This window comes from Copidosoma floridanum, unplaced genomic scaffold, assembly GCF_036245765.1.
Source record: "Copidosoma floridanum isolate Cflo_tuat_1 unplaced genomic scaffold, Cflo_Japanese_pri ptg000001l, whole genome shotgun sequence".
Classification (NCBI taxonomy): Eukaryota; Metazoa; Arthropoda; class Insecta; order Hymenoptera; family Encyrtidae; genus Copidosoma; species Copidosoma floridanum.
In genome coordinates, this window is record NW_028321878.1 from 10,085,646 (window position 1) to 10,111,815 (window position 26,170).

Consider the following 26,170-nt stretch of genomic DNA (forward strand, 5'->3'; position numbering starts at 1 on the left):
TTATTATTATTTTTTTTTTTCAATTATTACACATACATATATCGCAACTGAACGTTGTTGCTGTTCGGTTGGCTGTATTTTTAAAAATTTATATTTCAGCTGGTTCCCTCGTAATATTATATAGCATGTAACAGTGATTCTTATTTTTTTTTGTTTTTTTTGTTTTTATTATTATGCGGGATTATATACCTCGTGTTGATTTGACTACTAGTTTGCTTTTTTATTCATTTATTTTTAACTCTTCAACGTTAAAATGGCGCAGTGTAATAATACGCTTGGTTTTCATTATTTTCATCATACCTTTTTTTTTTTTTTTTTTTTTTACAATGTGCATATAATAAAAGAGTCTTAACTATCGATTCGGATTCATATGCAACGTGAACACACTCACCATGACCGTTAAGTTGTTCGACTTGCGTAAAGTTACCTATGTAATAGTCTTTTAGTTTCGATAAAAAAAGTTTCAGTCCATCTCGATTTTTTATTCATTAAAATTTTTTCGTCTTTCATTCGACCGAGAGTTAAACTACCGCTGTAAATATACATAATGTACTCCCTATTACGAATTCATTTTTTTTCGTCTCGCAAATAATCCTAAATTATCTCTGCTCGCAACGTCTCTCTGATCCGTCCACGTTTGCATTATTTCATTATTATTATTATTATTATTTTTTTTTTTTCATTCGTCGATCAAAAAAGTAAAATCGATATATATATATTTTCCGGAATTCGCCAACCTTAAGGTAAATTTTTCCTCCATACTTGTCATCATAATAGTAGTGATTCTTAATCTCCTTTCACTTTATTTGTACAGCGCAACAAACACACGCACACACGTTTATAATATTTATATGTATAATATGTATATATGTATTTATATATATATTATAGATATTGTTATATACAGAAAATAGAGCCGCTTTACCGTCAGGCTCGATGCGAGTTCGGATGCACGTAACATTAAAATAACCTTATAACTATGATTCATAATTATCATCAAATGATCGCTCCTTCGAATCACCGCTCCTACATTATCAACTTGTTCTCGATTATTTATATATGTATATGTATACACTTGTAGGTTATTAGCTTCAAACGTCAGCTTGTTTATTTACTATCTTTCTTCGACGTCCACGTTCAATAGGAAAGGGACGTAGAACATTTTACTCTCGAGCAGTAGAGCTGCCGCCGATTGTATCTAAAACATAAGAAAAATTTCATTTTTATTTCAACCTCGAATGAGTTTGGCTTTTTTTAGTCTTGAAACTTACTTCGGGCAATCTGGCTTGAAGTTCGTTAAACCGATTGGGCTGCTGCGGAGCACTGTGTTCGAGGTAACTTCGTAAACAGCTCAAATACCGATCGTATATTTGTTCCAACTCTGGCATACCGCATCGTGCTGTGAATTAATTTTCATCGTCATTTTTCGATTTCTCTAGTAAGTTCGTAATTCGTTTAATTAGAATCACGTATGTTCAAAATGTTAGTAACTATGGAAACTTACATTTAGTATCTACGGCAGCATTAACAAAACATTTAATATTATTCCAACAATTGTTACTAAAAATTTTAATTACTCATTTTTTGTGTGAGTTGTAGTTAAAAAAAAAAAAAAAAAAAAAAATAGGTTTTATTATACGAATTAAAAAATTAATCCACACAATTGATAATTACAAAAATAACAATGTATAAATTGTAAACGAAAAAATTTAGTATAATACCATACCAATTCAAAATTCAAACACATATTATTTTTTCAATAGGTTTACAAAATTAATGGTTCAAGTAATGGTTGGTTGAAATTTTTATCATCGAAAATCAAAAAAGAAGTTGGTAATAAAATTAATTAGTACATCACAAGTTTAAATTAAAAATGAAGTAGTAACAGACGAGTTTGTTCAGACAAATGCAGTATATGCATACAACAGAATATATATTTATACACATGTCTCACCTTGCTGGAGCAGTATGATGATTTTCATGCAGACGTACTCCTCCATCGTGAGCTTGATCCTCTTGAATACGTGGGTCACGTACGTGATTTTCTCGACCATGAGTCCGACGTCCTGCTTCAGCTGGTCCATCGTGATCGGTCGGCCCATCATACTGGTCAGGCATGCCTGCAACCTGTACATATTGTTCGAGACCTGCGAAAATGAAAATCGAAAAATTGTCGTTGTCACTCGAGTGGAACCTTGTACTTTCTAAAAACGATAAATATCTTTCGTATAACCGACCTCCTGACTGTAATCGATGGGTACGCTGTCCGTCCGCATGTCCTCCATCGCCTGAAAGGCCGAGGTTGTGATGACGAGTAGTTCGTGCCACTTGTGCGTGAGCAGTTTCGTGTGCACCTGTACTGGAATCTCGAGATAGAAGGGCAGCCTTTTGGTCCACTGTACAAGCTTGTGAACGATCGTGTCGCCGATCTGGATCAGCTTGTCGTTGAGGTTTGACTTTGGGTCCAGCAGTTCGTCCAAATTCTGGTGAACAAACGGGGATTATTTGTAAAGTTTTTACATCGTTTTTGTGACTTTTATGGTGAAAACCGCTTTTTTTTACTTACGTCGAGTGTGGCTAGCTGCCGGGTCTCGTCGCAGTCCATCAGTATTTGAACCATGGCGAGGGCCTTGTCCAGCGAGATGTTTCGGTCCCGCGAACTACTCACCGCGTTATCTAGCCTCTGACGTAAATGCACAACCTGAGATTTGAAAGCATTTTTTTTTCCTCAAAATACATTTACTTTTTTTTTGCATAGCATTAGTAATAGATAAATATTAAAAATGATGTATGGATTGTGAAAACCATTAATGAGTACTGAAATATTGGCGGATCGTGATGATTGACTGTACACAATATGGGGAATATAGTTTTTAATTAAAAATCAAGAGTGTGATTATATTTTGTCGATGAGTTTTAAGCTATGGTTTAATTCGTGTTAGATCATTAGTAGGTGTGCCCCTGAGAGGTTTGAAAATTGTTTTAAATCTAAAATGAACTTTTTCGATCTGATGCCTGCCTCCAGAGTTGACGTTAAACATGTTAAACGTATAATCGACACTAACACACACACACACACACATGACCAACTTGACAATCACTGATGGAAAAATAAACATAGTAAAATTAACGTGTAATTAATAAAATCAACTTCACCTACGATTCGATAAACACGCAACGAATTGCATCGATAGAGAACTGAAAAATAAAGAAATTCACAGGTTGGGCGACGAGCGATGATTCAGACGGAAGAATCGGTAAACAAGAAAATTTCAATCTCGCGTACGTGCGCGACTTTTGTACACATGACAGGCTCCTCCTCCTCGTTTTCGCTCGACGGATAGAGAGACGCAGAGAAAGAAGAGAGGCCGAGAGGTCAGTGTCCCCGCGCGCGAGCCATTTAGCTGCAGACTTTCACCGGGTTACGAAACCGGGGCTGCTGCTGCTGGCTAAGCACAGAACGAGAGCCGTCCTTGGCACCGGTTCGTGCCTACCTTCTAGCCGTGCTATCGCTTTTCTCTTATCCTCCTTCTTCCTCTGGCCGATCGAAGGATGCAAATGTGTGGCTCGCTAACGGCAGTCTTGTTTTCGCTTGTTTGTTTTGGACGATGACGATGATCGTTCGCGATTTTTTTTTTTTTTTTTTGCTTTTGACGCATCGCAAAGTGAAAGTTTCGACTCGTTTTTACAAACACGCTCGGCTCGGCGGATATTTTGAGCTCTGCCGTTGCTTTTTAGGTGATTTACGGTCTTACATGCGCGATCAGTAAAGGAAATAATTATCCCGAAATGAATTTTTTTTTTTTCACGCGCCGAGAGCAATCTTCGGTCCAATCTCGAACTTTCTTTCGCGCGTTTTATGTAACCCTTGAAGACGTAGCTTATATTTTTAGTTCTTTTTCTTTTCCATTTTCATTCTTTCTCGTAGTAACTCCACATCAGGGATTTCTGTTTCTCTCAATTTCAGAGATTAAGATCTAGAAAGTTACGAAAAAATTTCAGCGCCAACTTTATCATTTGTCGTTTCAGCCCAAAGTTCACTTCCTTGTTGATGTAAGGTATACCGATCTTTTCAACTCTAGGTCCCGTCAGTCTTCAGTCACTCCCAGCCTATTTTTCCAAACGCTCGATGAAAACAATACCGATCAGCCCCTGCACCAGTGACACTGATTTAGAAAAAAAAAAAAAAAAAAAAAAAAAAAAAAACAGCTGCTTGGCGCAACTGACGTCAGGTGGAAAGCGGACAGGCGTTTCACTTTTGGCAATGGCCTCTACATGCGGCGTCGGTCAAGCGATTGCCGGTGCCACACTACCGATTCGCGAGTGTATTCACGCGCACGCGTTCATAAGTGTTTTGTGGTAAGCGCGAGTCGAGGTTCGGCAACAAGGAAATCGAAAGTTCAGGCTACTTTTTTTCGCACCGTTGTCCGCGGAGTGAAATCGCTTCGTTGTGGGAGCAGTATCGTACGGAGTTTTTTTGTTTGTTTGGTTGTAGCGATTTAAAATTTCGTATGCTAATATCTTTGATGATCAACAAAAATACAAAGGATTGAGATTGTGAAATCCTTTGATTTTGGTTTGCACGGTGTTGAAGTGCGTTATACAAGGGGGTAAGATCAAGGAAATCTTGAACGTGACAACTTGTAAATGGGGAAAAAATTACACCTCGCTCCGAATCGAAATAATTTTGAAAAATTTCTGTTTACAGTAATAAATGATAAAAATTTTATTAAATGAAATGGCAAGACTAAATACAATCAATGCTTTATCGTCTTTGCTCTTTCTCTCTTTCATCTCATCACTTTGGAACTTCCTCGTGTTCTTCTTCTGATTTTTTATTTATTTGTTTTTTCACTACCCTCGTAATGAAAAATGATTATCCTGTGTATCATTAATTAGTCTCTGGTATCGAAACCTACATATATCACACGTACTTAGGTAACAATTACATCCGTCAAAAACGGCTAGTCTATTTACATCATAATCGTGAACTAGGCATCTCTGAGGTACCGCGATGGTGGCACGGAAATGAAAATAAAGATGACAACAGGGGCAATACCACCAACCATCCTGAAAGAAAAATAAACGAAAAATAAATACAAAACAGTCATCCCCATTGGTATTCCTGCTGAAACCGAGTCACACGTACGCTTTCGCAACACAGGAAACGTTACGGCGCAACTCGTAGGTACTGCCAGCAAAATACAGCTTTGCAGCAGCAATGGCAGCAGTTCTCCCTGCCGGGCGCCAGAATGTAAAATTGCAACCCAAGCCGTGGAGTTCATTCATTCGAGGTGGCTTGTACAGACAAGTACGGCACACACACACACGCGCGTATACTTTATCTCGACTCGTGGCCTAACGATCTTACGCAAGGCTCTACTCTACATGTGCGTTGTCTAATCCATGGAAGATACACCTTCCGATGGATTTGTTTTTTATTTTATTTTTTCTTTCCCGCGCTCGCGTGCACGGTTCGTTATGTGCGTGTGATTGTATCGAATATGCCTCTAATGAGCGGGTGCTATAGGTGGTATATAGTTAGATAATTACACGGAGATCCCAATTCGCATGCTCTACAGTAGCAGGTATAGTGTTGGCTATATTGACGTGTAGAGCAACGTAATGGCCTTACTTTCTAAATTTTACGTCACATCCGTGTGATTGTGTGCATATAAGTGTACGAATAAATATATCTATACTCACTTCTGAGGGGTTAGTAAGAGCAGTCTTGAGAATAGTCCCGTTCACAAAATGGGTATGATGCACCGGGTGGCTGGTCGCCAGCTGGGCCAGTCCACCGTCACCCGACGTTATCTTGTGATGGTGGTGATGGTGCTGCTGCAGAAAACTGCTGGCTATGTGCTGCACGTGTTGCTGCTGCTGTTGCTGCTGCTGTTGCTGCTGTTGCTGTTGTTGCTGTTGCTGTTGATGTTGCTGTTGCTGTTGTTGCTGTTGTTGCTGCTGTTGCTGCTGTTGATGAACGGCAACAGCAGCTGCAGCGGCCATGTGCTTGTCCAGCATCGTCGGCGTGAGGTTTGGTTTGTTGCCGGCCGCACCGTTGACACCGGCACTCATGTGTCCCGCCCCTACGCTCGTCCCACCCAAGACACCCATACTGCTCGTGACGTTGCTCTTGTTCGCCTTCTTGTGTTTTTTATACTTGACCTTTTTTTTTTACGACAGATAACATAGAAATAATCATTTAAATTAAATAGCAATCAAAAAAAAAAAAAACGGCTTTTTTCGGCTAGAGTGCTGTGATCACTACACTTTTGCGCAGGTGGTTGTATAATGTTTTGACTGCTAACCTTGTACAGATTGTAGACAGCACCGGAATTCCGTCCGCCGGGCATCCGATCCTCTCTTACGGCCTGCAGTACCATACCCTGATCCATGCACTTTTTAAATCGGCAGTACTGACACCTGTTCCTCTGCGCTTTCGTGATCTCACAGCCACCTTCAGCCACGCAGGTGTATATCCGCCTGTTTTGTACTGTCCTTTTGAAGAAACCCTTGCAGCTGTGGCAGATAACATATCATTATTATTATTATTATTATTTGCATTTATCAGTCTTTTATGAGCACGACCAGTTTACGTACTTGAACGTTTATTTTGATTCAGATTTAGTAAGTAGCTGCATTTTTGGAACATATTATAACGTACTGGCTTGAATTTTGAAAGGTTTAATCGAAAAATAAACAATTTTCATTGCATGATTTTTCGTGTAAAAAGTGAACTCGCGAATAAAACTCGTTGACCAGCTTGGTGCTTTACTTTGGATGTGTATATATGTGCATGCCACGAGAAAAACCCTACACGTGATGCGAATCAATGAACAATTAAAATATGAACCAACCCCTCGCACGTGATGATCCCGTAATGAAGGCCGGTCGCCCTGTCCTCGCAGATCATGCAGATCATCGGCGTCTCCTCCTCCTCGTGTTCAGGCTGTTGCACGGGCTGGCCCTGTTGAGCTGTCTGTCCGACCAATCCCTGCTGTCCCAATTGTCCCTCGGCCTTCGACAGACTGCCATTCCTCACCCACGTTTGCTGTTGCTGCTGCTGTTGCTGCGAACCTGAGGCCGTGAGGTTTAGCGCCTGTATTTGCTGGGAGGCCGGCAGTTGAGTTATGTCGCCCGCCCAGAGCCTCTCCATGTTGAGCAGGGGCACGGGAGGCGCGGTGTGCGACGCCGAACTCACTGGCGGCTTCACTGTAAGTCCAAGCATGTAAGATTGCACGTGTCAAGCGTGCAGTGTAGGCATTTATATTTTTCACAAAATGCATGGCTATACATGTTAAGTGTGTGTGTGTTAATGAGCTTTCGTGAAACAACCAAATGATCAAATAAGTGTTAATAAATCAGTTCGATTGTAAATCTAACTATGAGCAACACTATACGCAATGTAAAGCGTGTTGAAAATGTTTCCACACAAATATCTCAAAATGTGCTTGTTTCTTGAAATTCTCGTACCATTGGATTCAATGTTGTTTAATCCAATTAATCTTGCAGAATTTTGAAAAGCCTCATCATGAAAATTTAAATGTGATCTACTGTACAAGCTTAAACTTCAAAAAGAAAGTATCTTTATCAAATTGGTTTATTAACGAAAAATGAAGAGCTATTAATATAGTTTTGAGAAACTGGCAGAAGTTGGTATGTGCGCTTAAATCACCATTTTGTCATCGGCTGTTGTAAATCGTACGTGACAAAATGGCGTACTTTTAAGTTACAAAAGACGATTATTTATTCGGATTTTTTTTTTTTTTGTCACATGGCGTAAGGGTAAGGTCTAAAAAAAATCGAAATCGAGGTAAAGCGAGGTACGGCGCCTTAAACACGGGAAATTTACGAAAAATGAGGATTACACACTTGGATTGACAGTGTTGGCTCTCGATTCCTGGCCGAGATTCAGGAGCAGCTGGGCGGCCGCCGACTCCTCGCTCGACGAGCACGAGGTCGAGGCCAGCGCGGGCGTCGTCCAGGGGGCTGGCGAGCCCGGCGTCGACGCGCTCGGAAGCTCGGTCGCCGGTACCGACCAGATCATCGTCCGCACTCCGCCGACCTCGCCCATCATCACCGTGGGCGGTGGCCGTGTTGGCGCCGCTGGGACCGATCGTTGAGCCGGCGGCTTCATACCCTCGCCGCCACTGCCAGCACTGCCGCCGCCTGACGACAGAAGGCCGAACAGGACTTTTTTTGGTGGTTTTTTAAATTGCTCCTTCGCTTGTGTTGTTGTGGGTTTTTTTTTTTTTTTTTTTTTTTTTTTTTTGGTGGGGGCAGGTAGGGTTATTTTTTATGCGCGAAAATGAAAAGTTGAGGGGATCGAAAATATCTACTTTCGTAATGCGATACATTTCATTGATACAATACAGTTTCGTTTATTGTGAATGAAGCAATCGTTCATTCAGCGAAATCCAACATCATAAATATGTCTTTAGTAGACGATTTTTTTTTTCACGAATTTTCAATGAATACTGTGCATCAGCTAGAAAAAATGAAATTACTTATTATATTGAATTTCGCTGGATTCAACGTTTTGCGAAGAATGAAAAAAATTAATTTTCGTAGAAATAGATCGCATTGCGATGGTCTGTGTGATTAATAAAAAAGCTGTTCTCTAGTATCAATGAAATAATCAATGGCGTTCAACACCAAATTGAATTTCGAACTGAAAGGGTAATCTTTTGCAAGAGTAGTAATGATAACAAAAAAAAATGAAGAAAAGACTTCAACTCACCACTGTTGGAATTGGCAGTGGAGACATTCGTGACAACAGCAGTGGCGGCGCTAGTGCCATTGTTGTTATTACTGTTGTTGTTGTTGTTGTTGTTGTTATTGTTGTTGCTGTTGTTGTTGTTATTGTTGTTGCCGTTATTGCTGCCGGTCACGTTGGCGTTGGCCGCCGCGACTGCTGCCACTGCCGCTGCGGCAGCAGCCCCGTTGTTGCCGGTTACGTAGCTACTGATGACGCCGTTGAGTAGCCTCTGGTTCGCGTAGCCCGAGACGCTGGACATCTGCGGCCAGAGTGGCAGGGGATTCAGCAGATGCGGCGGTAGCGCCGGCCCCCTCGACCTTGGCAACGTATGCTGGGGTGAGTGCTGCTGCTGCTGATGCTGTTGCTGATGATTAGGACTGGCACTGGCCTGGTGGTACTGGGCCGAGGGACTGCCTCTGTGCACTATCGACTGCACGCAGTTGTTGTTTTCCGGGCGTGAGTTACTACTACTGTTGCTGATGCTGCTGCTGTTGCTGCTGCTAGTGTTGTTGTTCGCGATAGTGGCGTTGCTGTTGTTGGCGTTTCCGTGATTGGCGTTGCCAATGTTGTTGGCGTTGGAGTTGTTCGCGTTGTTTGGGGTAACGTGGCCACCTCCACCGCCGTCGAAGACAGAGTTGCCGGACTCTTCTTTGGATTGGGCGGAGCTGAGGTTGCGCTCGGACGCGTCGTTGCTCCGGCTCGTCACCTGCTCCTGGGGCAGCGGAGTCGACGGCGTACTCGAGACTGCCTGTGCGGGCGAGTGTGGTGGCGATCTGGGACACGAAAAAATCCAATGACATGAAATTCCTTACTCTCGTAATAATTAGCCTACAATGGCCCGAATCCTCTTACCTCGTGGGCGCTGGTGTGTAGGATCTCCGCTGCTGTTGTTGATGCTGCTGATGGTGGTGGTGGTGGTGGTGATGCTGGTGGTGATGGTTGTCAGCCTGTTTGGCAGCGCTGCTTTGCTGGTTCAGTCTAGGAGCAGCCAGATCGGGAAACACCGAGTCCGGCGAGGCGCGCTCCGTTGCCGAATCCTGTGCGTGGTGCTGCTGCTGCTGCTGCTGCTGTTGTTGTTGTTTGTTCAACGCCTGCTGCTGGTGATGAGCCTGCGCTTGAGCGTTGCGCTGGAGACATATGTCACGAGTTCCGGGGCTCGGGCTACCGCGTAGGTACTCCGACTTGACTTTGACGATCGGGCAGCCCGGCGAGCCCGGCATGTTGGCGTCCGGCGAGGATGTCGAGGTGTCAGCGCCCACGCTCTCCCCTGGAGCAGGAAAGTTTAGTGGTGAAGGCGAGGCCTCCTGTGGCTGCAGCCCCAGCGGCGAATCCGCCGAGGACACCGGCGAGTCTGAGGGATCATTAGCATTATATCGCACGTGTTTTAGAATTAGTTTAACCCCCTAATGTCTCTTTTTTTTCCCCAGTAGTTGTGCGGAATTTCAGGAATGTCGATTCGTAAACAATATCATTCTCATTGAGAAACGATTCGGACTATTCGGAGTGGACTCTTTCTTTCAAGCTAAACAGGTGGTAAGCTCAATGAGGCCATCGGTGCTCGCGAGAACAGCAACGTTAAAAAAAATATATATATAATCGCTGGATCGACAAAAAAACATGACACGCATACCGTTTCGATTGCTGGCATTAAAAAGTTCAACGATCCCACCCGCGAGGATGATGCACTAAGCGTAGCGCATTTAACAGCCACAGCGCGCGTGTGCGGTCGAAAACTGAATTCTAGGGCTCCATAAACACGCGATCTTTGCATATATGCTGGGTGCAGTTTACGTGTGCTATGTTTGCGTTAGTCGCTTGATGGCTGTTTGTACTATTAGCGCGTAACCGGGTTTTACGTCCGCGCCACGTAATGTTTATACTTTTTTACTTTATTATTTATAAGTCAAGAGTGGAGATGTTGCACACGTGCCGATTAATTACAGATTTATTATATTTCATGCGAATAAGATTAGGTTGGCCTATTACTGGTTATAATAATAATTATATATATAATCGATGGTGCAGTTGAATGTTGATATGAATGCCAGTACAGCGATCACTGCGTCATTAATAGGCAAATACGAATTCCGCGCTTGATTTATTGGAAACAGACGACGTTTTCGATGACTCACGTTATTAGAATTTTAATAACCTCACGTGAATCGTTGTTTAAAAAAAAAGTTTATCGTCGCAGTATTAATGTATAAAGACAACCCTACGTATACTGTTGTCCTTGAAAGAAAAAAAAAAAAAAAAACAAACAAACAAAAAAAAAACAAGAAAACAAGTTGCGCAGGTGTGAGCAAGACCGCGGTATTCGCATCCAAAAGAAAATTCCTACTCGCTCGCGGTCGAGCTAAGCGTCGTCGTAGTCGTTGGCCTGTGTGTAGGTCAAGGAAGGAATGTAGCTGACACAAGGCCGATCGGGGATCACATGCGCGCGCGCGCACGACTTTTATTCACTAGAGAGACTAGGATGATATGTTTATTCTCCCGCTTGTGTGTAGCTATTAATAGCCAGTGGACCCGCTGCTCTTTGTGACGCGCGCAAGGGAAAATTCATTTTGTTTCATTAGTTTTTGAAGGGTCTTACCAGCATTTTACCTAATGTATTTATACACACCATAGCTCGCGAGCGAACTGAGATTAGACCGGGGGTGTTTCAAAAGTTATTAGCATTCGGAAAAATGGATAGAATCTTCTTGGGTCGGTGGAATCTCGATTGGTTTCACCACTGTTTTTATTATGTTCGACGCTTGTTTTCATCTCAAATTTTTCGATGCCCCTACATTAATTTTTCGTTTCAAAGGTCAAACTTGATTTACTCGTGGTTTCAGTAGATCATATCCGTAGATAGTCAGACGCACTTAATCTCACAGAGTAGTGATTACTCGTAAAATTCAAAACAATTATTTAACATGATTTCTGAATCGACGAATAAATCTAAACCAAATCCAAGCAGGAAAATCCACCGTCAGTCATCGCTCGTAAGAAACAGTACCAAACAACCGTGCAAACACTACTAGTATCGTCATCCGCGCGAGCGACGTGGCACGGTAGCGAGGGATGGAGGTGGGAATGGATAATCCAAGCTCGCGTTGACTCCTTCATCATTTAGCCGGTATATATGCCCGCGGTTGCATCGTTGTAGCGCTACGGAAATGCAGGCGGCCGCTCGCTGGCTCGCTCGCCTCGGTGCGTGTCGTTGAACTCGCGCAGGCGTCGAGGCCGGCCTGAAAGGACACTCGTTTTCTGCGCGCCTTCGCTTTTTTTCCTCCTCCTTCTCTTTGACGATTGCTCTGGTGTGTGTCTGTGTTCGATTGCGAGCCGTACGAGCGTCTCGACACGCGGTTATGTTGTGTTGAGTTGTCGATTTAAATTCGGATGAGGAGGTTCTTTTTTTTTTTTTTTTTTTTTTTATGCATTCAGATTTGATGGACTGGTTTGGTTTTTTTAGAATTCAATTTCATTACTGTATGGTATAAAGTATAGTGGCATTGATATTTGTCGAAGAAGAGTGAAGGTTTCGCGATAAAGCGTACGAGTCTTACGGAAGCATAATTATTTATCGTTACCTTGAATTTATGGTTTATTATGATGTACAAATACTACTTTATACTGTGTATACCGATAAGTTTGAATAAATTACAATACAGCCGAAAAATTTGATTTTCAGGCCACGTCTGACCAAAATCGATCCATACTACTTAAACTCGAAAGACGGCAATTTTTGCCTTTTACAGGACTTTAATTTTTGATTTCGTGAAATATCTATCTTATTTCATTTATCTTTAATGACCTTTTGTACATTGCAATAAATAATTTTTATTTTTTAAACGTGAAAATTAATAAAGCAGTTGAAAAAAAAACGTGCTTTAAAAGTTCGGTTAGCGCTGAGAAATTTTTTCCACATCAGTATCTTAAACATTGACTTGAAAAATATTCTACGACCCAGATGTTCTCTATTACAGTGAGCAGTTGAAAAATTACTAGAATCAAAGAGAAAATACTATTTTAATCGTCATTCCACGATTTTAAAATAACATCCGCAGACGTCGGAATTCTAAAAAAATTATCAGTTGGTGGAAAAAAAAAATTCAAAGCTATTTTCGTACGGCATAATTAATTTGGACTAGATGGTACAGCATTGATTTCAGTTTCGGCAATGGCGTCCGTTTTCAACTATAATATGTTCCTTTGTTTCTTGGAAAATAGATAGCAGATAACTAATTGACTTGAAACAAAAGCTTAATTCGTATTTTGAAAGAAAATACCTGGATAAATTTTTTTATTGCATTTCAACCCAGGAAATTCCAAAATAATTGAATGAGAATCTAAAACATGCTGTCAAAAATATAAAAATAAAGGCTCAGTCGGAAGTTGCGAGTTATTTATGTTTGGATTTACAAAAAGGTAATAATCTTAGATTGACAAAAGTTTGTGCTCTTTTTCTCAAACTTGATTTGTCCGTCATTTTAGTCTGGGTCAGTATTTTTAGTATCAGCAAAGCTTCAATACAAGCTTGTTCTCAGTACTTTTGGTTGCTTCTTTGAAAAAATGAATTTTGTGGATTGAGTTATGAGGGATGGATATGGAATCTTTTTTTAAGGAAACACAGTCAAAAACGCGCATTTTAGATTGAGCTATAAACAATCAACTGCTGCTAAACTGAAAATTATTTTATCTGCTAGGTAAGACATAAAATAATAATTCGATCATTTTCAGTTCCATCAATTATAAAGAATATGCGTGGCATATCAGAGAGTTTATCATCTCATGAGTGTGTGTATGTCTAAATTTACGCTACCGAAACAATAGACGCATTGACTGACGTTTATTATTCACGTATGTGCTGTCACTCAATGGAGATTCCAGTATTCTCATCTGCTCTTCGTTTTTACCAACAACATATGCACGATAAATCACATTGCCTCCGTAAGGTTAAAACTTTTGCCATTTTCCGCGCAACTCCTCGCATTAGTGCAGTCTGCGAAATCCCGTTATGCAAGGTAAGCACTTTTGCCCACAACCGGTAGACATTTCGGTTCTAATATGACATTATGTGCCTTTGTTTTACATAACGTGACTACTACGACGAGTAGGGTCATTGCATAATGGGAAAGTGCAATCACAGTCGCTGGATTATTCGGGGTACCTGTAGCCACTGTATATTTACGTCTGCTTTATTGAATTCGATTCTGATAGAAAGTTCTTTTTTGCTCGTTTCATTGGAAAGTCATGATTACGTTTGCAAGAATTTAGTCAAATTCTCGTTTGTATATAAATAAAAGTGTTCCAATCGAGTTCACTGCGTTAAGTAATAAACTTGGCATTTAAATTTACATCGGTTATATTGCGCCATGATTGCAGTTTTCCCGAATTAAATTTTTATTATTCCTTTTAATATTTAGTAAACCACCGTCTAGTACCATGAACGAAACCGTCAAGCATGTGATTCCTTGCCACTCTCAAATGACCATTGTAAGTCCCCATCAAAATTCGTATATACTCAACCCGTTCTCATCAAACTTGTTGATCGATTACCAAAGAATACGTTAACTGTTATTTCTACTTGCTACAGTCTATATGTATAATGGTGGCAATATCTAGTGAACCGGCTTACTTCTCCCCAGCACAGATTAGCAACTTTCGACCCAGTAAATGCGGTTATTCGCTCTCGTACGTGCACGTTTAGGACTAACGTTGTTACCTATTTCCGATGGGGAATAATTTGCTCGTTAACTGTTGTTGAAAAATACTGTTTTCAATTTCAATCCAATTATTCGCAGACATTTCACCTATATTTACACAATAATTTCGTATCAAATTCGATTTTTCATAAATTTTTGTGACTAATTTTTTTAAGACGACATATACTTTATTTATGGCGATGAGGGGATAGTAATAATGTAATCACGTCTTTATTGAACTTATTTTATAACCTATTATGATGAAATCGGAATATGATGGGATCTACACGTTTTAAATAGTCAAAAAGCCGAAAACGCGTTTTTAAGTAGTACAGGTCAATATTTGGTCATCCGATGGATTTTCAACGACTGAGTTTATCGGTTTTGAATCCACATTCCGTACTTTTCCCCATAATTACTAATCAAGTCACTGTCTAGAAGATTAATATCCGTGTAGATGTAAATGTTTGTTTTGCTTTATTTAAAACTAAGAAAATTCAGTTACTAAATCCGAAACATTTCTTATTTTGATGAATATCTTGTTTGTTAAAATAAGTCGAGAATAAGTAACTAAAAGTTGTAACTTACCATCCGAACTGCATCGGGAATCTACTTTTCTCCTTTTCAACTTGAGGTCTTGAAACAAGCTCATGTTGTCTAGCTCACACGGGCTGCTCGTAAGGGTCATAATTCCTGAAACAAAGAAAAAATAAAACGATTAACTCCACCGATTTTTCAACATCATGTTTTTTGCTTTAGTTTTGAACTTGGCTTGTAAAAAATTAAAGATTACAGTACAGATGTATATTGTTTTGTAGACATTTAAAAATTATAGGGAAGGTAATAATAAAAAAAAAAAAAAAAAAAAAAACGGGGTACGTTAAATTGACGCAATTGAATGCGGCAGTCAGAGCGTTCCGGAAAATGCAGGATCAAGCTGAGCGTTTCTGAGAACAAATGAACAAACTACTAGAGATCGTTGAGGAGATGTAAAGTTGTACGAAGGCCCACTTGCAAATAAGGCGTCACACTTTAATTATTTTACGACAGATCGTCTCGTTTATTGAACGATTGACGGTACTTTTTTTTATCGTATCAGTAATTTATACATGTTTCCCTATATCTTCAAACCTAATTTAGTTGGCGTGAAAACAAATGTGCCATCCTATCGAAATCGTTGTAATCAGAGTTGCTATACGTAAAATGTATCCCCCTAGCTCTGCCCTACTAAGGAAAAGTGAGCGCCACCGCGTCGGCTTTCGCAGATAAGATAAAGAGAGGCTAGCGCCGAAATACTTGTATACGTGCATGTGTATGTTTAAAACGGCACTTGGAAGGTCCCAATATTCGCGACCGACAACAACAGAGAGTCACTCGACTCTTTCGCCTTGACACGCAAAACTTGATAATGCACATGCACGTATATATGCGCGTTTGATAAAGCTAAATTGTACGTACATTGCAACGATATCGGAGCACAAGATATACAGAGACGTATACAAGTTTGAAAGACGTCGGTGCCGAGCAGTTTTCTTGAAAGAAGTCTTAAAAACGAAAAAAAAAAAAAAAAAAAAAAAACTCACGATTATGCCGCGTCTAGAGAGTCGGTGTCAAAGAAGGGGGGGAGGAGAAACAAACGAGACGGCCTTAACCCCGTATGAGGTACCTGTTTGTGTATCTACGTGTACGCGTAAACGTTGCGCGTTACGTAAACGCGGACGGACGCTTTTTGATGCAAACGGAAAATTGAAAATTTTTTTCCTTGTTGTGTGTTATTGCCTGTTTTTCCCCTTTGGTACTTGAGAATCGTACGTGCAGGTTTAACATTTCTGTACATTATTTTTAATTGCGGCCGCATCTTTAACTGAGAATTAAGTTACGTGATTTCTTGTGGTTAAATAAAATTCGGTACTCTTGATGTACCTCGTAATTTTCTTTTGAAATTTAAAAGTTTGTGTACGAAATATAACCATGGTAAAAAGTATTTTTTTATGTGCATTGAAATAATGGCTTTCAAATATCCTTTAAAACATAAAAATTGCAAAACAAAAAAAAAATTAATATCATTTTACAGTAGTTGAAATTCATAAAAATTGACTCGTACCTGCATTCATCTTGTCATCATCTATTTTGAAAAAATCCCAATATTTTTCATTGTCTTAAAACGGTACGCATGTATGCCAAATAATTCGTTCTCCTTATACGAAAATAGCCTTTTCGTGACTACGCAAGGTGAAAATCACAAAAGAGTGTAAAAAAAAACATGAATCGTCATCGTAAGCGCTATACCTTCGAGCTCGTGGCTAGGAATTTAATACGCGAGCAAAAAAGAAAAGAAAAAAAAATGTACGTTTTCGTTTTCTCTTCCATACTCGCATACATCATAATAACAGAGGCAAGCGTTCAAGGCCCGTTACGCGCGCTCGCTCGAGTGCCACCCATAGGATACGCATGTGTATTATATGTATTCGCGCTCGAATCACGATTCCCCGGTACACCCATTGCAAAACGCTCCGTCTATTTTGATTGAGCTAATTGAGGTTTAAAAGAGAGAGAGAGAGGGAGGGGTAAAGTTTTAAGTGTATAGTGCGTACGCGCGTGAAAGTGCGAGTACTTTTATTTCGGTCCGTGACCGCGGGGCAGAGAGAACGAAACGACACGGACAAGTGCTTGAATTTCGTGAGGATCGAGAATGTTCTACTTTCAATGGGAGTCATTTGTGCGAGAGCTTGCTAAATCCTCGGGGCTACTCAAAGTGCGCCGTTCTCTTCTTACGCACGGTATTTATCGGATTTTTTTGTTTCGCGATCGCCTGGGCAATTCGTTTTTTTATTTGTTTCAAGTTGTCTTGCTCTGTGGTGTAATGAAAGCTGCCGGTAAACTAGCAGATATTGAAACACTATTGATCTCACCGTCGAGTCAATGGCCTGTTACCAAATCAATGAGAGTTTGCACTCGATGTTTTTTTTTTTTTTTTTTTTCTTTAATCGAGTTTCAATTAAAATAATATGGCCCGTCAGTCATACAAGTTACTGATACTGAACAATGAATATCCCTTTTGACAAATCAAGATGAATCTAGAAAAAATTTCCCCAAGCCGACTAGTAAAAAATTGTAAATAATCGTTCCGGTACGTATACTTGTCGCTATATAAAAATTCGTTTGGCAGCTGAGTCGTCTCATATTTCGCGCGACCAAAAAGTACAGGCGCATCGTCAAAGTGAGCAAGCACAGGCTTGCGATCGAAAATCCGGCAGATGTCGCGGGTGCAAGCGGGCACCACCTCCACCGTCGCGTGTACACACGTGTGCGCGAGAGTGAGGCATACTCCTCCTCCACCACCTCTCCTCGGCATTCCCCTCTTCTTCTTGTCGCCGTCAACAGCGGAGCAGCGTCGTGTATATATGTATACGTGTATACACTGCACACGTACAGCGATATCGACGCGCAGCCGCTGTTGCAAAAAGAGAGGGAGGGAACTGCCGGCTCTGTTGCTGCTACTCGGGGTCCTTGCTCCCCGAGCCCGTATATGGGTCAGCAGTCTCACACACGCCAGAGCTGCAGAGCGCGCGTTCTCTTGCGTAACCAATGCATGCATGCGCCGCCAGTCAGCCGTGTAGCAACTACCTCTCTCTCTTTCTCGTGCACCGCGCTATTATACATATATGTATATATATAGTGTACGCGAGCTTTCTGGCTTCCCTCTTCAGGGTTCGCTGTGCATGCGTGAGCGGTGCGGGAAGAAGAGACGCGCGTTGGAGGAGGCGAGCTTCGTGGAGCATCGATAATCGACTTAGCTGGTGCCCCGATGCTGCCGCCATAACTTGTCTTTGCTCGGCTCTTTTTTTTTCCACCCCTACTCTCTAATGAACTCTTTTGTTTTCTCGATCCAATGTTCGATTGTGTTTTCAAATTTCACGCGACACGGCTGGAGTCTTCGAGGATTTCGGTTTGGTCGAGCTTGCCACGACGAAAGAAAGAAAAAACATATAGACACATTTCAAAATGAGCTTGTTTCGTATCGTTTGATAAATAAATTGCGATTTGGAATTTTTAACGATGCGTCTTGAAAAACAAAATAACTCCCACATGTGTCTATTTTTTTTCTCCTCGTCGATCGTTTATTTCCTCGAAACTTTTCGTGCGTGATGTCTCTTTTCACTTAGCCCTACCATGATGCCCCTCCTTTAATTTTTTTTTTTTTTTTTTTTTTTTTTTTTTAAGAGCTTCAATAGCCCCTACACGTACATGCGTATACCAAAAAAGGGGGGGCAGTAGTAACAATAACAGCAGCAGCAGCAGCTCCTTCGTTGAATCATCGTTTTGTATGCAAATGGCGTGTCTGCACTTTCGTCCCTCCCTTCTTCCCCAACTTTTGAGAAAGTGTGTCTTTAGGTGTAAAATAACAAAAAAAAAAAAAAAAAAAAAAAAAAAAAAAAAAAAAAAAACATGACTCATTAAAGGACGAGTTTCCTTGACAATATTATTATATTTATGATATTTTCGAGTAGTGGCTGTACTTTATCGGAAAGATTTTACGTAACGATTTCCGAGGGAGAGAGCCAAGACGAGCTGACAGTTTGTGGGGGGAAACGCAATTTTTGGAGAAACTTTATTCGCCCAGCGACAGCTGGAGATCGGCAGGATACGGAAGCGCGCGTTCGTTTGTTTTGATGATTTTTGAAAGCAATGGCTCTCTCTTTTTCTTAATGCTTTTGCGTGCTATCGAATAGTGAGCGCTGATAATTACGTAACTAGTTTTCTTTATTTTTTACCTTTTTTTAGAGATCGTTGGTGATAATCTGATGATTTTAATGGTTTACCGGCTACTTTTTGATATTTTTAAGTGACGAAGCGCAAAAAAATATCCGATTATTATTATTACCATTTTAGTTAATAAAATTCCAAAGGCATTAAAATTATAGTTCGTTTTTTTGATTACACACAATTTTAAAAGAGCGTGTAAAACACTTAAACATTAACACTACAGTAGTCTGATATCGTTAAGGGCTTCAGTTTTTCGGGCGAATAGCCCGAGGCAATATACGTATACATATACATGTCATCGTTTTATACGAGATGTTACGTAAAAGAGTCTGTCTTCCCTCGCGCTTCAAAGAGATCCCCTTTCTATCTACTTTCACGACTTCCGAAAGATGTTCTTCCCTTTTTTTTCACTTCCTTCCGAGCGTCAAAAGCTCCCTCGTAATATTTAAGTTTCTCGTGTGTTTAAATTTTTCTGAACAACGTGGTATCTATCATCATCATCATCATCATCAAGAATTAGTCCTGTATTTTCGCGTGTCCAGCCATGGGTGAACAGAAAGTAATACTAAACAACAGATCCAGTAGCCCCCGAATTCCCCGGTAATTTCTTCCTTTCGAGTAACGTCACGCCAGTCCCCGTCTACTAAAAGGATCGAGAGAGATACGAGAAGATCGAGAGTCTGAGAAAAGCGAAAGGCTTTACCGTAAAGCAACGCAAGTGTATACATACGTACAATAGCAGGAAGAAGAAAGAAAACGAAACCACAGCGCACGACATCTGTGTGCATAACAGGGGCTCCACAGAGCAGGAAGAGATCCCATATACGAGCTGCGGCGAGCGCAACGGGTTCTCTTTTCGTTTTCTTTTACCCCTTGCGCCTACAACATACTCCTTGTCTCCCCCTCCTCTCTCTTCTCTTCTTTGAGCTCACCATATTGTATCGTGCTCCCCTTTCAGTGTGTGCATGCATGGAATTGAAAAAAAAAAAAAAGAAAAAAAAAAGTAGGTGATCCCCGCAAGTATAAGTAGGTATACGTGTGCACAAGCAGTACAGTACAGGAGACGCCGAGTATGGTCGCGAGAAGGAGGAGGATTTACCGCTACACGCGCGCGACGGTGAAAGTGACTCTCCCACGCCGCGACATCCTAGTTCTCTCCCTCTTCGTGTCTACATGTGCTCCGTGTGCGTTTGTGTCTGTGCATACCAGTGTGTAACGCATGTAAGATATCGCTTCTCTACAGCGATCTTCCGGTTTTTTTTTTTTGTTTTGCTCTCGAATTGTCGTGTCGCGCGCGCGTACTACACAATATCCTTTCTTCATTCATTCCCGTAGGACTCGGCGTGTTCTTTGACCCCACAGCCAAGACAGCCTCTATTAATACCCACTGCACGACTATTCCCGTTTCCCGTTGTACACAACAGCGCACGCGAGCTTGTTAACACACGGCCGCCGATTTTCTGCCCCCACCCCGCCCACGTGCTTATTTTTGCCGCACGCACAACGTATTAATTGCCGTCACGACAGTCGGCCCACGCTGATGTAACGACAAACCTGATGCCCTTATTTAGAACCGCGTACAGAAGGCGTGCAAAAGTCTCCGTCGCTAATGGGCGCAGGCGGGAAAACTCTTTGTTCCTCGCCCGCAAGCGGATTGGGCTCGCGAGGCGCTTCCTGCACTGGCCAAACAGCTGAGAGAAAGAGGATTCAGTCTGATTACGCGGGGAAAGTGAGCGCGGCTTTTCTCGACGAGTCCGTTTGTTCGATCGCTAGAAATCCTCTCGGCGACCGAGTGTATGGGTGTGTGTGCAGGTACAAAGGCTCGTTTTGTCCCCTCGGCTCAGAGCTCTCTTCCTCGGCCCCCTTTTTCGCGGTTCTGGACGGCATTGTTCGAGTCATCGAGGGCCGCCCCGTGGATTTTGCGCTGACATGGATTTTCGCTCGTTTTGTCTTGGGTATATATTATAATATATCGTGTGCTCTCCGATACCTGCCAAAAGTGTGTTATTTGACTCTTGTACTTTCGGGTTACCAAACACATTGGGTATGATGTTTGTTTTCTTAGACGAAGAAGAAGGGGAGAAGAAAAAAAAAAAAATACGATTCCCGTGGTCTTTGACCCCTGACGTGTTTTCGCTCGCTCGGCAAACAGACGCTGCCAATAATAGAAGCGGAGAAATTTCGTTCGCTACGCGCCCACGGGAGAGCCTCATTGTTTTCGAAAGTGGGCGATTCTCGTAATGACGGCTCGTTAAACCCAAGCGAAGCGAAGAGCCGATTACACGCGGGTCGTAGGTCCCGTTGAATTTTTTATTTTAATATGTTTTTTCTTTTTTTTGGCGAAAAACTCTATATTTTTCGTTTGAGTCGTTTGGTTTTCGCGATAAATTGACGGGGCAAAATGATGGACGAGGAACTCCACGTGTACACGTAACTCTCTGGGTGTGCAGCTGCTGCAAAAAATAAAGGATTAATAGTACAGCTCGCGGGTAACCGGTTGGTTACGCGACGCGTCCATGTAACTGTACCCTAGCAAATCTCGAATCGGCGCGGTTGCGATCGAAGAAATGCTAGGAAGAAGCAAAAAAAAAAAAAAGAGAAAGGACTAGATACTGATTGCTCTCTCTCTCTACACTCGATGCTTTTTACTTCGCCCAGTGTTTCGATATCAAAATGGAGAGATAAGGCAAGAGGGAGGGCGAGGAGGGTGCCGCGAGTGAGAGCCGCGACGACAGTCGCTCGCGGGGCCGTTGAACTCTTTTGCAGTGAAAGTTTCCTATTATACACCGTGCTGCTCTTCTTGTGGCCTTACCTTACTCCCTCCCCCCTCCCCTCCCTCTTCTGCAACTCTTTCTCTCTATCTGTATATCTATGAGCCTACGTGATGTACCTACGCACACTGGCGTATGGTATATAGGTGTATGGTGGGTCCCGTATGTGTTACGTTGTGTCATCAGGCGGTCCCGCTTACTTTTCTCCTCCCATTGCTGCTGCTGGTTCTCTTTTCTATTGTGACCTAGACTTCTCTTGCGAGCACCGAGGTACGTGCATTGTTGCTGCTCCCCCATGGAGTTGAGTATATATATATATATATATATATTTTTTTTTTGCAAAACAAGACGCGTACTCGCTCACGTATGTCATGCGGGATGAGAGGATATTGTATTATTTCCATTTTTCTTCTCTTAGGTCGTGGAGGAGATAGCTCTTGCGCGTTTTTCGTCTGTTCGTGTACATTGTTTACATAATTCCAATTGAATATCTGCTTCGCGTTCATGTGATTTTGACGGGAGTTTTTGCACGTAGGAAGCTTCGACGGGAATGAGAGAAATATTATGGCACCTCTTGTACTGTATCCGTGCGAAACAGAATTTAAAATAGTTAAAGCTGGTCCCGAAAAATTTTTCCAATCCCAAGGGTCTCGTTATCTACAAACTTTTTGCGATTGAGCGAGGTTTTTTGTTGTTTTAAACGAAGTATCAGTATGGCCAGGACTTTTCATTGTTCCAAAATAAATTTTCTAACTATCCTGATAACAATACTTTACTATTATTGATATTGGAAAGTGTAGGTTCATCAGGGATATTGAGTCTTTGAAAATAATCATGATAGTAATAATCATACGTAATGAATAATTTTTTTACTTGAAGGTGAATAACTACGTTATATTTTGCGATGTCACAACAATTTTCATAAATCTAGGACATAGCAAAAATATTTCTTTACTTCGTTTTTTTTTTAATAAAAATAAAAGTTAAATATTTGTAGTAGCGCGCATCACGTATCATATGAGTTAAAAGGTGAATATTTTCATTGTAACGATGTGACAATATCACGCTATCATTGACTACCAAATGGCTCTTTCGTGCTCACCAAAAGTGTGTATGTGTTTTTGATTCATCGATTTGATTGTCGAGTTTTTAATGCCGTCACCGTTCCTTTATCTTTTTCCTCTTTTTCTTTCAACCTCCTTTTGACTATTTATATGAAAAAAAAAAAAAAAATTTGTTCAATTTACCGTAGATTTGCACAATGATTAATTATCATGACACTGTATGATGTACATGCATACGTGTTCATACTTTCCTTCCAAGCAACAATAAAGAAAACGAAGAAGCAAGAAAATAACCAGCTAGATAATTTAATAACTAGGATCGATAAGTCATTGTACACTATAATGAACAACTTGCAGGATATGATGAGTTTGTTTATGAAATCGAAATCAATATGGGATGTGATGTACTGAAAAAATCGGGACAAAAAGGTTGTTCAAAAAACGTAAATGATAAAAAAAAAAAAATAAATAATAAATAAATAAACAAATTGGCTTCTGAAATTGAATCCCCATCACAATTCGCGTATACACCTGCAGCACCGCTTTCGTACACAGACCAAACCAGTGTCGTCCGCAGTAGCAGCAGACTGCCAACTGCAATTGCACGTATAGCGCATAGCGTCGCTTGCAATTAGCGGAGCGTGCAATTGTGAAATCGACGCCTATGTTATTGACCCGAAGGCCGTTGCTGCTGCACCTCGCGAGCCGTCAACTTCGGTCGATCATGATCACTGAGTTTGTGTACGTGTGTGTGTGTGTGTGGGTACGTGTAATATACACCGTGTGCCAGTGCGGTATTAGACACACGCCAACGACATTGTTATAAAGCCAGTCGGAGTCAATGGCCTCTCTGAATGTTACAGTAGCAGCAGCAGTAGCGAACGCTTGAGCAATTAGAAATGCTCTTGAGATTTGCCAATGTATCCAAAGTTAGAGAGAGAGAGAGACTGCCTTTGTTTCTTTACTCGGTTGTGTCAGGTGAGCCACAGGAGTATATTATACACGTATACGTGAAAGGATGCTTTTCTGATTTGGGAAATCATCCGAGTTGAGGTACATGGTATGGAAATTTTGTTTCTGGCATCTTTTTACGTCTTTCTTTCTTTCTTTCTTTCTAATGGAAACCACAAGAGAAAGGACTCTCTTTCTCTCTCTCTCTCTCTTCATATGTCGAAGGTATCGCATCTTTAGAGCTTCCTCGTCGATGTAAACAGTGACGAAAGACCGGGAAGTGATGATTTTCGACGACAAAAATAGTGAAACCGGCCATCGCCTGATGTACCACACCGTAATTCATTATCATCGTCACGTGCTCCTTACGAAAGTTGGTCCCTAACTTCTGGCCATGTTCACGGAATACATTCCACGAGAAAGCCATGTAGGTACAAGCATCAAAATTCATCGAGTACCCATAGTGTTGATAATTAATAGATACGAGCACGATTTCCCACTAATGGCATACGTAACGCGACCGTAAACTTATCCATCAGTTACCAAACAATTTTTTATCTCCCCGTTACACCAAAGAAAGAAAAAACAACCAGAGTATAAAAAAGATAACGAAAGAAAGAAAGAAAGAAAGAAAGAAAAAAAAAAAAAAAGGTACAATCTTATCGCAGATATGGGTGCTCTAGTTCTCTGATCGCAGCCCAAGCTCGGTGTCAATGCCCGTAACAATTTTACGAAACGTTACTTTACGTAACGAATCACCCACCAAAAAAAAGCCTGCCCGTACAAAAGTACACGTATAAAAATCCAAAAAAAAAAAAAAAGCGAGCATCATCGTACCTAAGTGTCGGCCGTGCAGCACACTCATCTTGGCGCACATCATATGTAACAGAGTTCGTCCGTAGATTCCTGAGCCTCCGTCGCCCCTTGACTCCCTGGTCCAGCTCTCTAAACAACAACAACTACAACAACAACCAGAACAACAACTAGAACACACAATATCTGGTGCTCCATCGCACGTTTTGCTGCTGTCTATGGTCCATCTTCACTTTTCTCTTCTCTTCGAGTCGTCAAACGATTTGGTGCACAGCACAATACTTATCAGTGGCCGCACTACTGATCGGGTGAGCCTCACCATTAACTTGTTACCGCCACGTGCGTGTTACGAGGAACAATGAAGAAAACCGACGGGGACGCGAGGACGAAAAGACGGAGAGAGAAAGCACATAAGAGTTTGACCGAGCCGAGTCGAGAACGAGTGAGTAGGAACCGCGCGCGGAGGAGGCTCGCCGCGGAGTGAAGGCGCTCGCGGGCCCGGGCGCTTTTTTCGGCGTAGCGGGACCACTTTGGGCTACCACGTACGGCCTGTCCTCCCAAAACGCCGACGACTTCGTGAACGAGCCGAGAATCGGAGAAAAAGAGAGAGAGAGAGAGATAAAGATGAGGGAGGGGTGAGGGAGCCGCAGCAGCTGTGACCTCGATATTCAACCACCGGGCCGATATATGCGTGCGGGCATCGGAGGCACACACGTACGCCACTTGGCCCCAGTCAATGCCAAAAAGCCGAGCTGCTGCCGATGCGCGCTCCGCGTGTACGCGGAACTTTCACTCTCTCTCGCGAACATGCGAGGACCGTCTTTTTTTTTTTATTCCTCCTCCTCCTACTTTTCTTTTCTTCCTTCGAACTGTGTGCCTTTGGGAGACTCAACTCTGGATACCCTTTTTCCTTTTGTTCTCTGCAGTGAAGAAGAGCAAAGACACGAGTCGTTTCCGCTGCGCCTTGCTTTCTTTTCGCCGATGCCTATGCAGCTTTCCCCACGACTTTTGTTCCTATCCTTCCAAACACCCTTAGGTTTGTTTCTTGGTAGGCAAGTCTATCAAAAATCTCGTGGATACTGCCCTGTAGTTGACGAAATCAGTGAGCTCCTCCTGAATTCATGGCAACCCACCCTCCTTGTCCCATAAATTGTTCAGAAAAGAATGCATCATCCATCGGCAACAGTCTCACAGTGAAATCCCAAAAGTTCACCCTCGAAGGTCGTCCACGTCTCGGTCCTGTTTCTCGTGTGCTCCCTTCGTTTTTTTTTTTTTTATTTTCCTTATCCAAAGAGAGACGAAGAGAGCGCAGCGGGAATCGAAAGCGCTCGACGAAAGTCGAAAGCCCCAGAG

General features: G+C 41.8%; 1 protein-coding gene across 1 annotated transcript; it reads right to left on the reverse strand.

The window, feature by feature from the left end:
- Positions 1 to 1,114: 1,114 nt before the first annotated feature.
- Positions 1,115 to 24,881, reverse strand: Hr4 (nuclear hormone receptor 4). The gene is made up of 14 exons (XM_089589429.1): positions 24,842 to 24,881; positions 15,040 to 15,144; positions 9,614 to 10,112; positions 8,852 to 9,534; positions 7,886 to 8,172; positions 6,861 to 7,210; positions 6,312 to 6,522; positions 5,986 to 6,168; positions 5,707 to 5,943; positions 2,567 to 2,701; positions 2,238 to 2,483; positions 1,946 to 2,147; positions 1,272 to 1,399; positions 1,115 to 1,198 (listed from the first exon to the last, which is right to left on the reverse strand). The coding sequence occupies exons 1-14, from the start codon at positions 24,879 to 24,881 to the stop codon at positions 1,115 to 1,117; spliced, it is 3,390 nt and encodes a 1,129-aa protein (XP_089445555.1).
- Between the last annotated feature and the right edge of the window lie 1,289 nt (positions 24,882 to 26,170).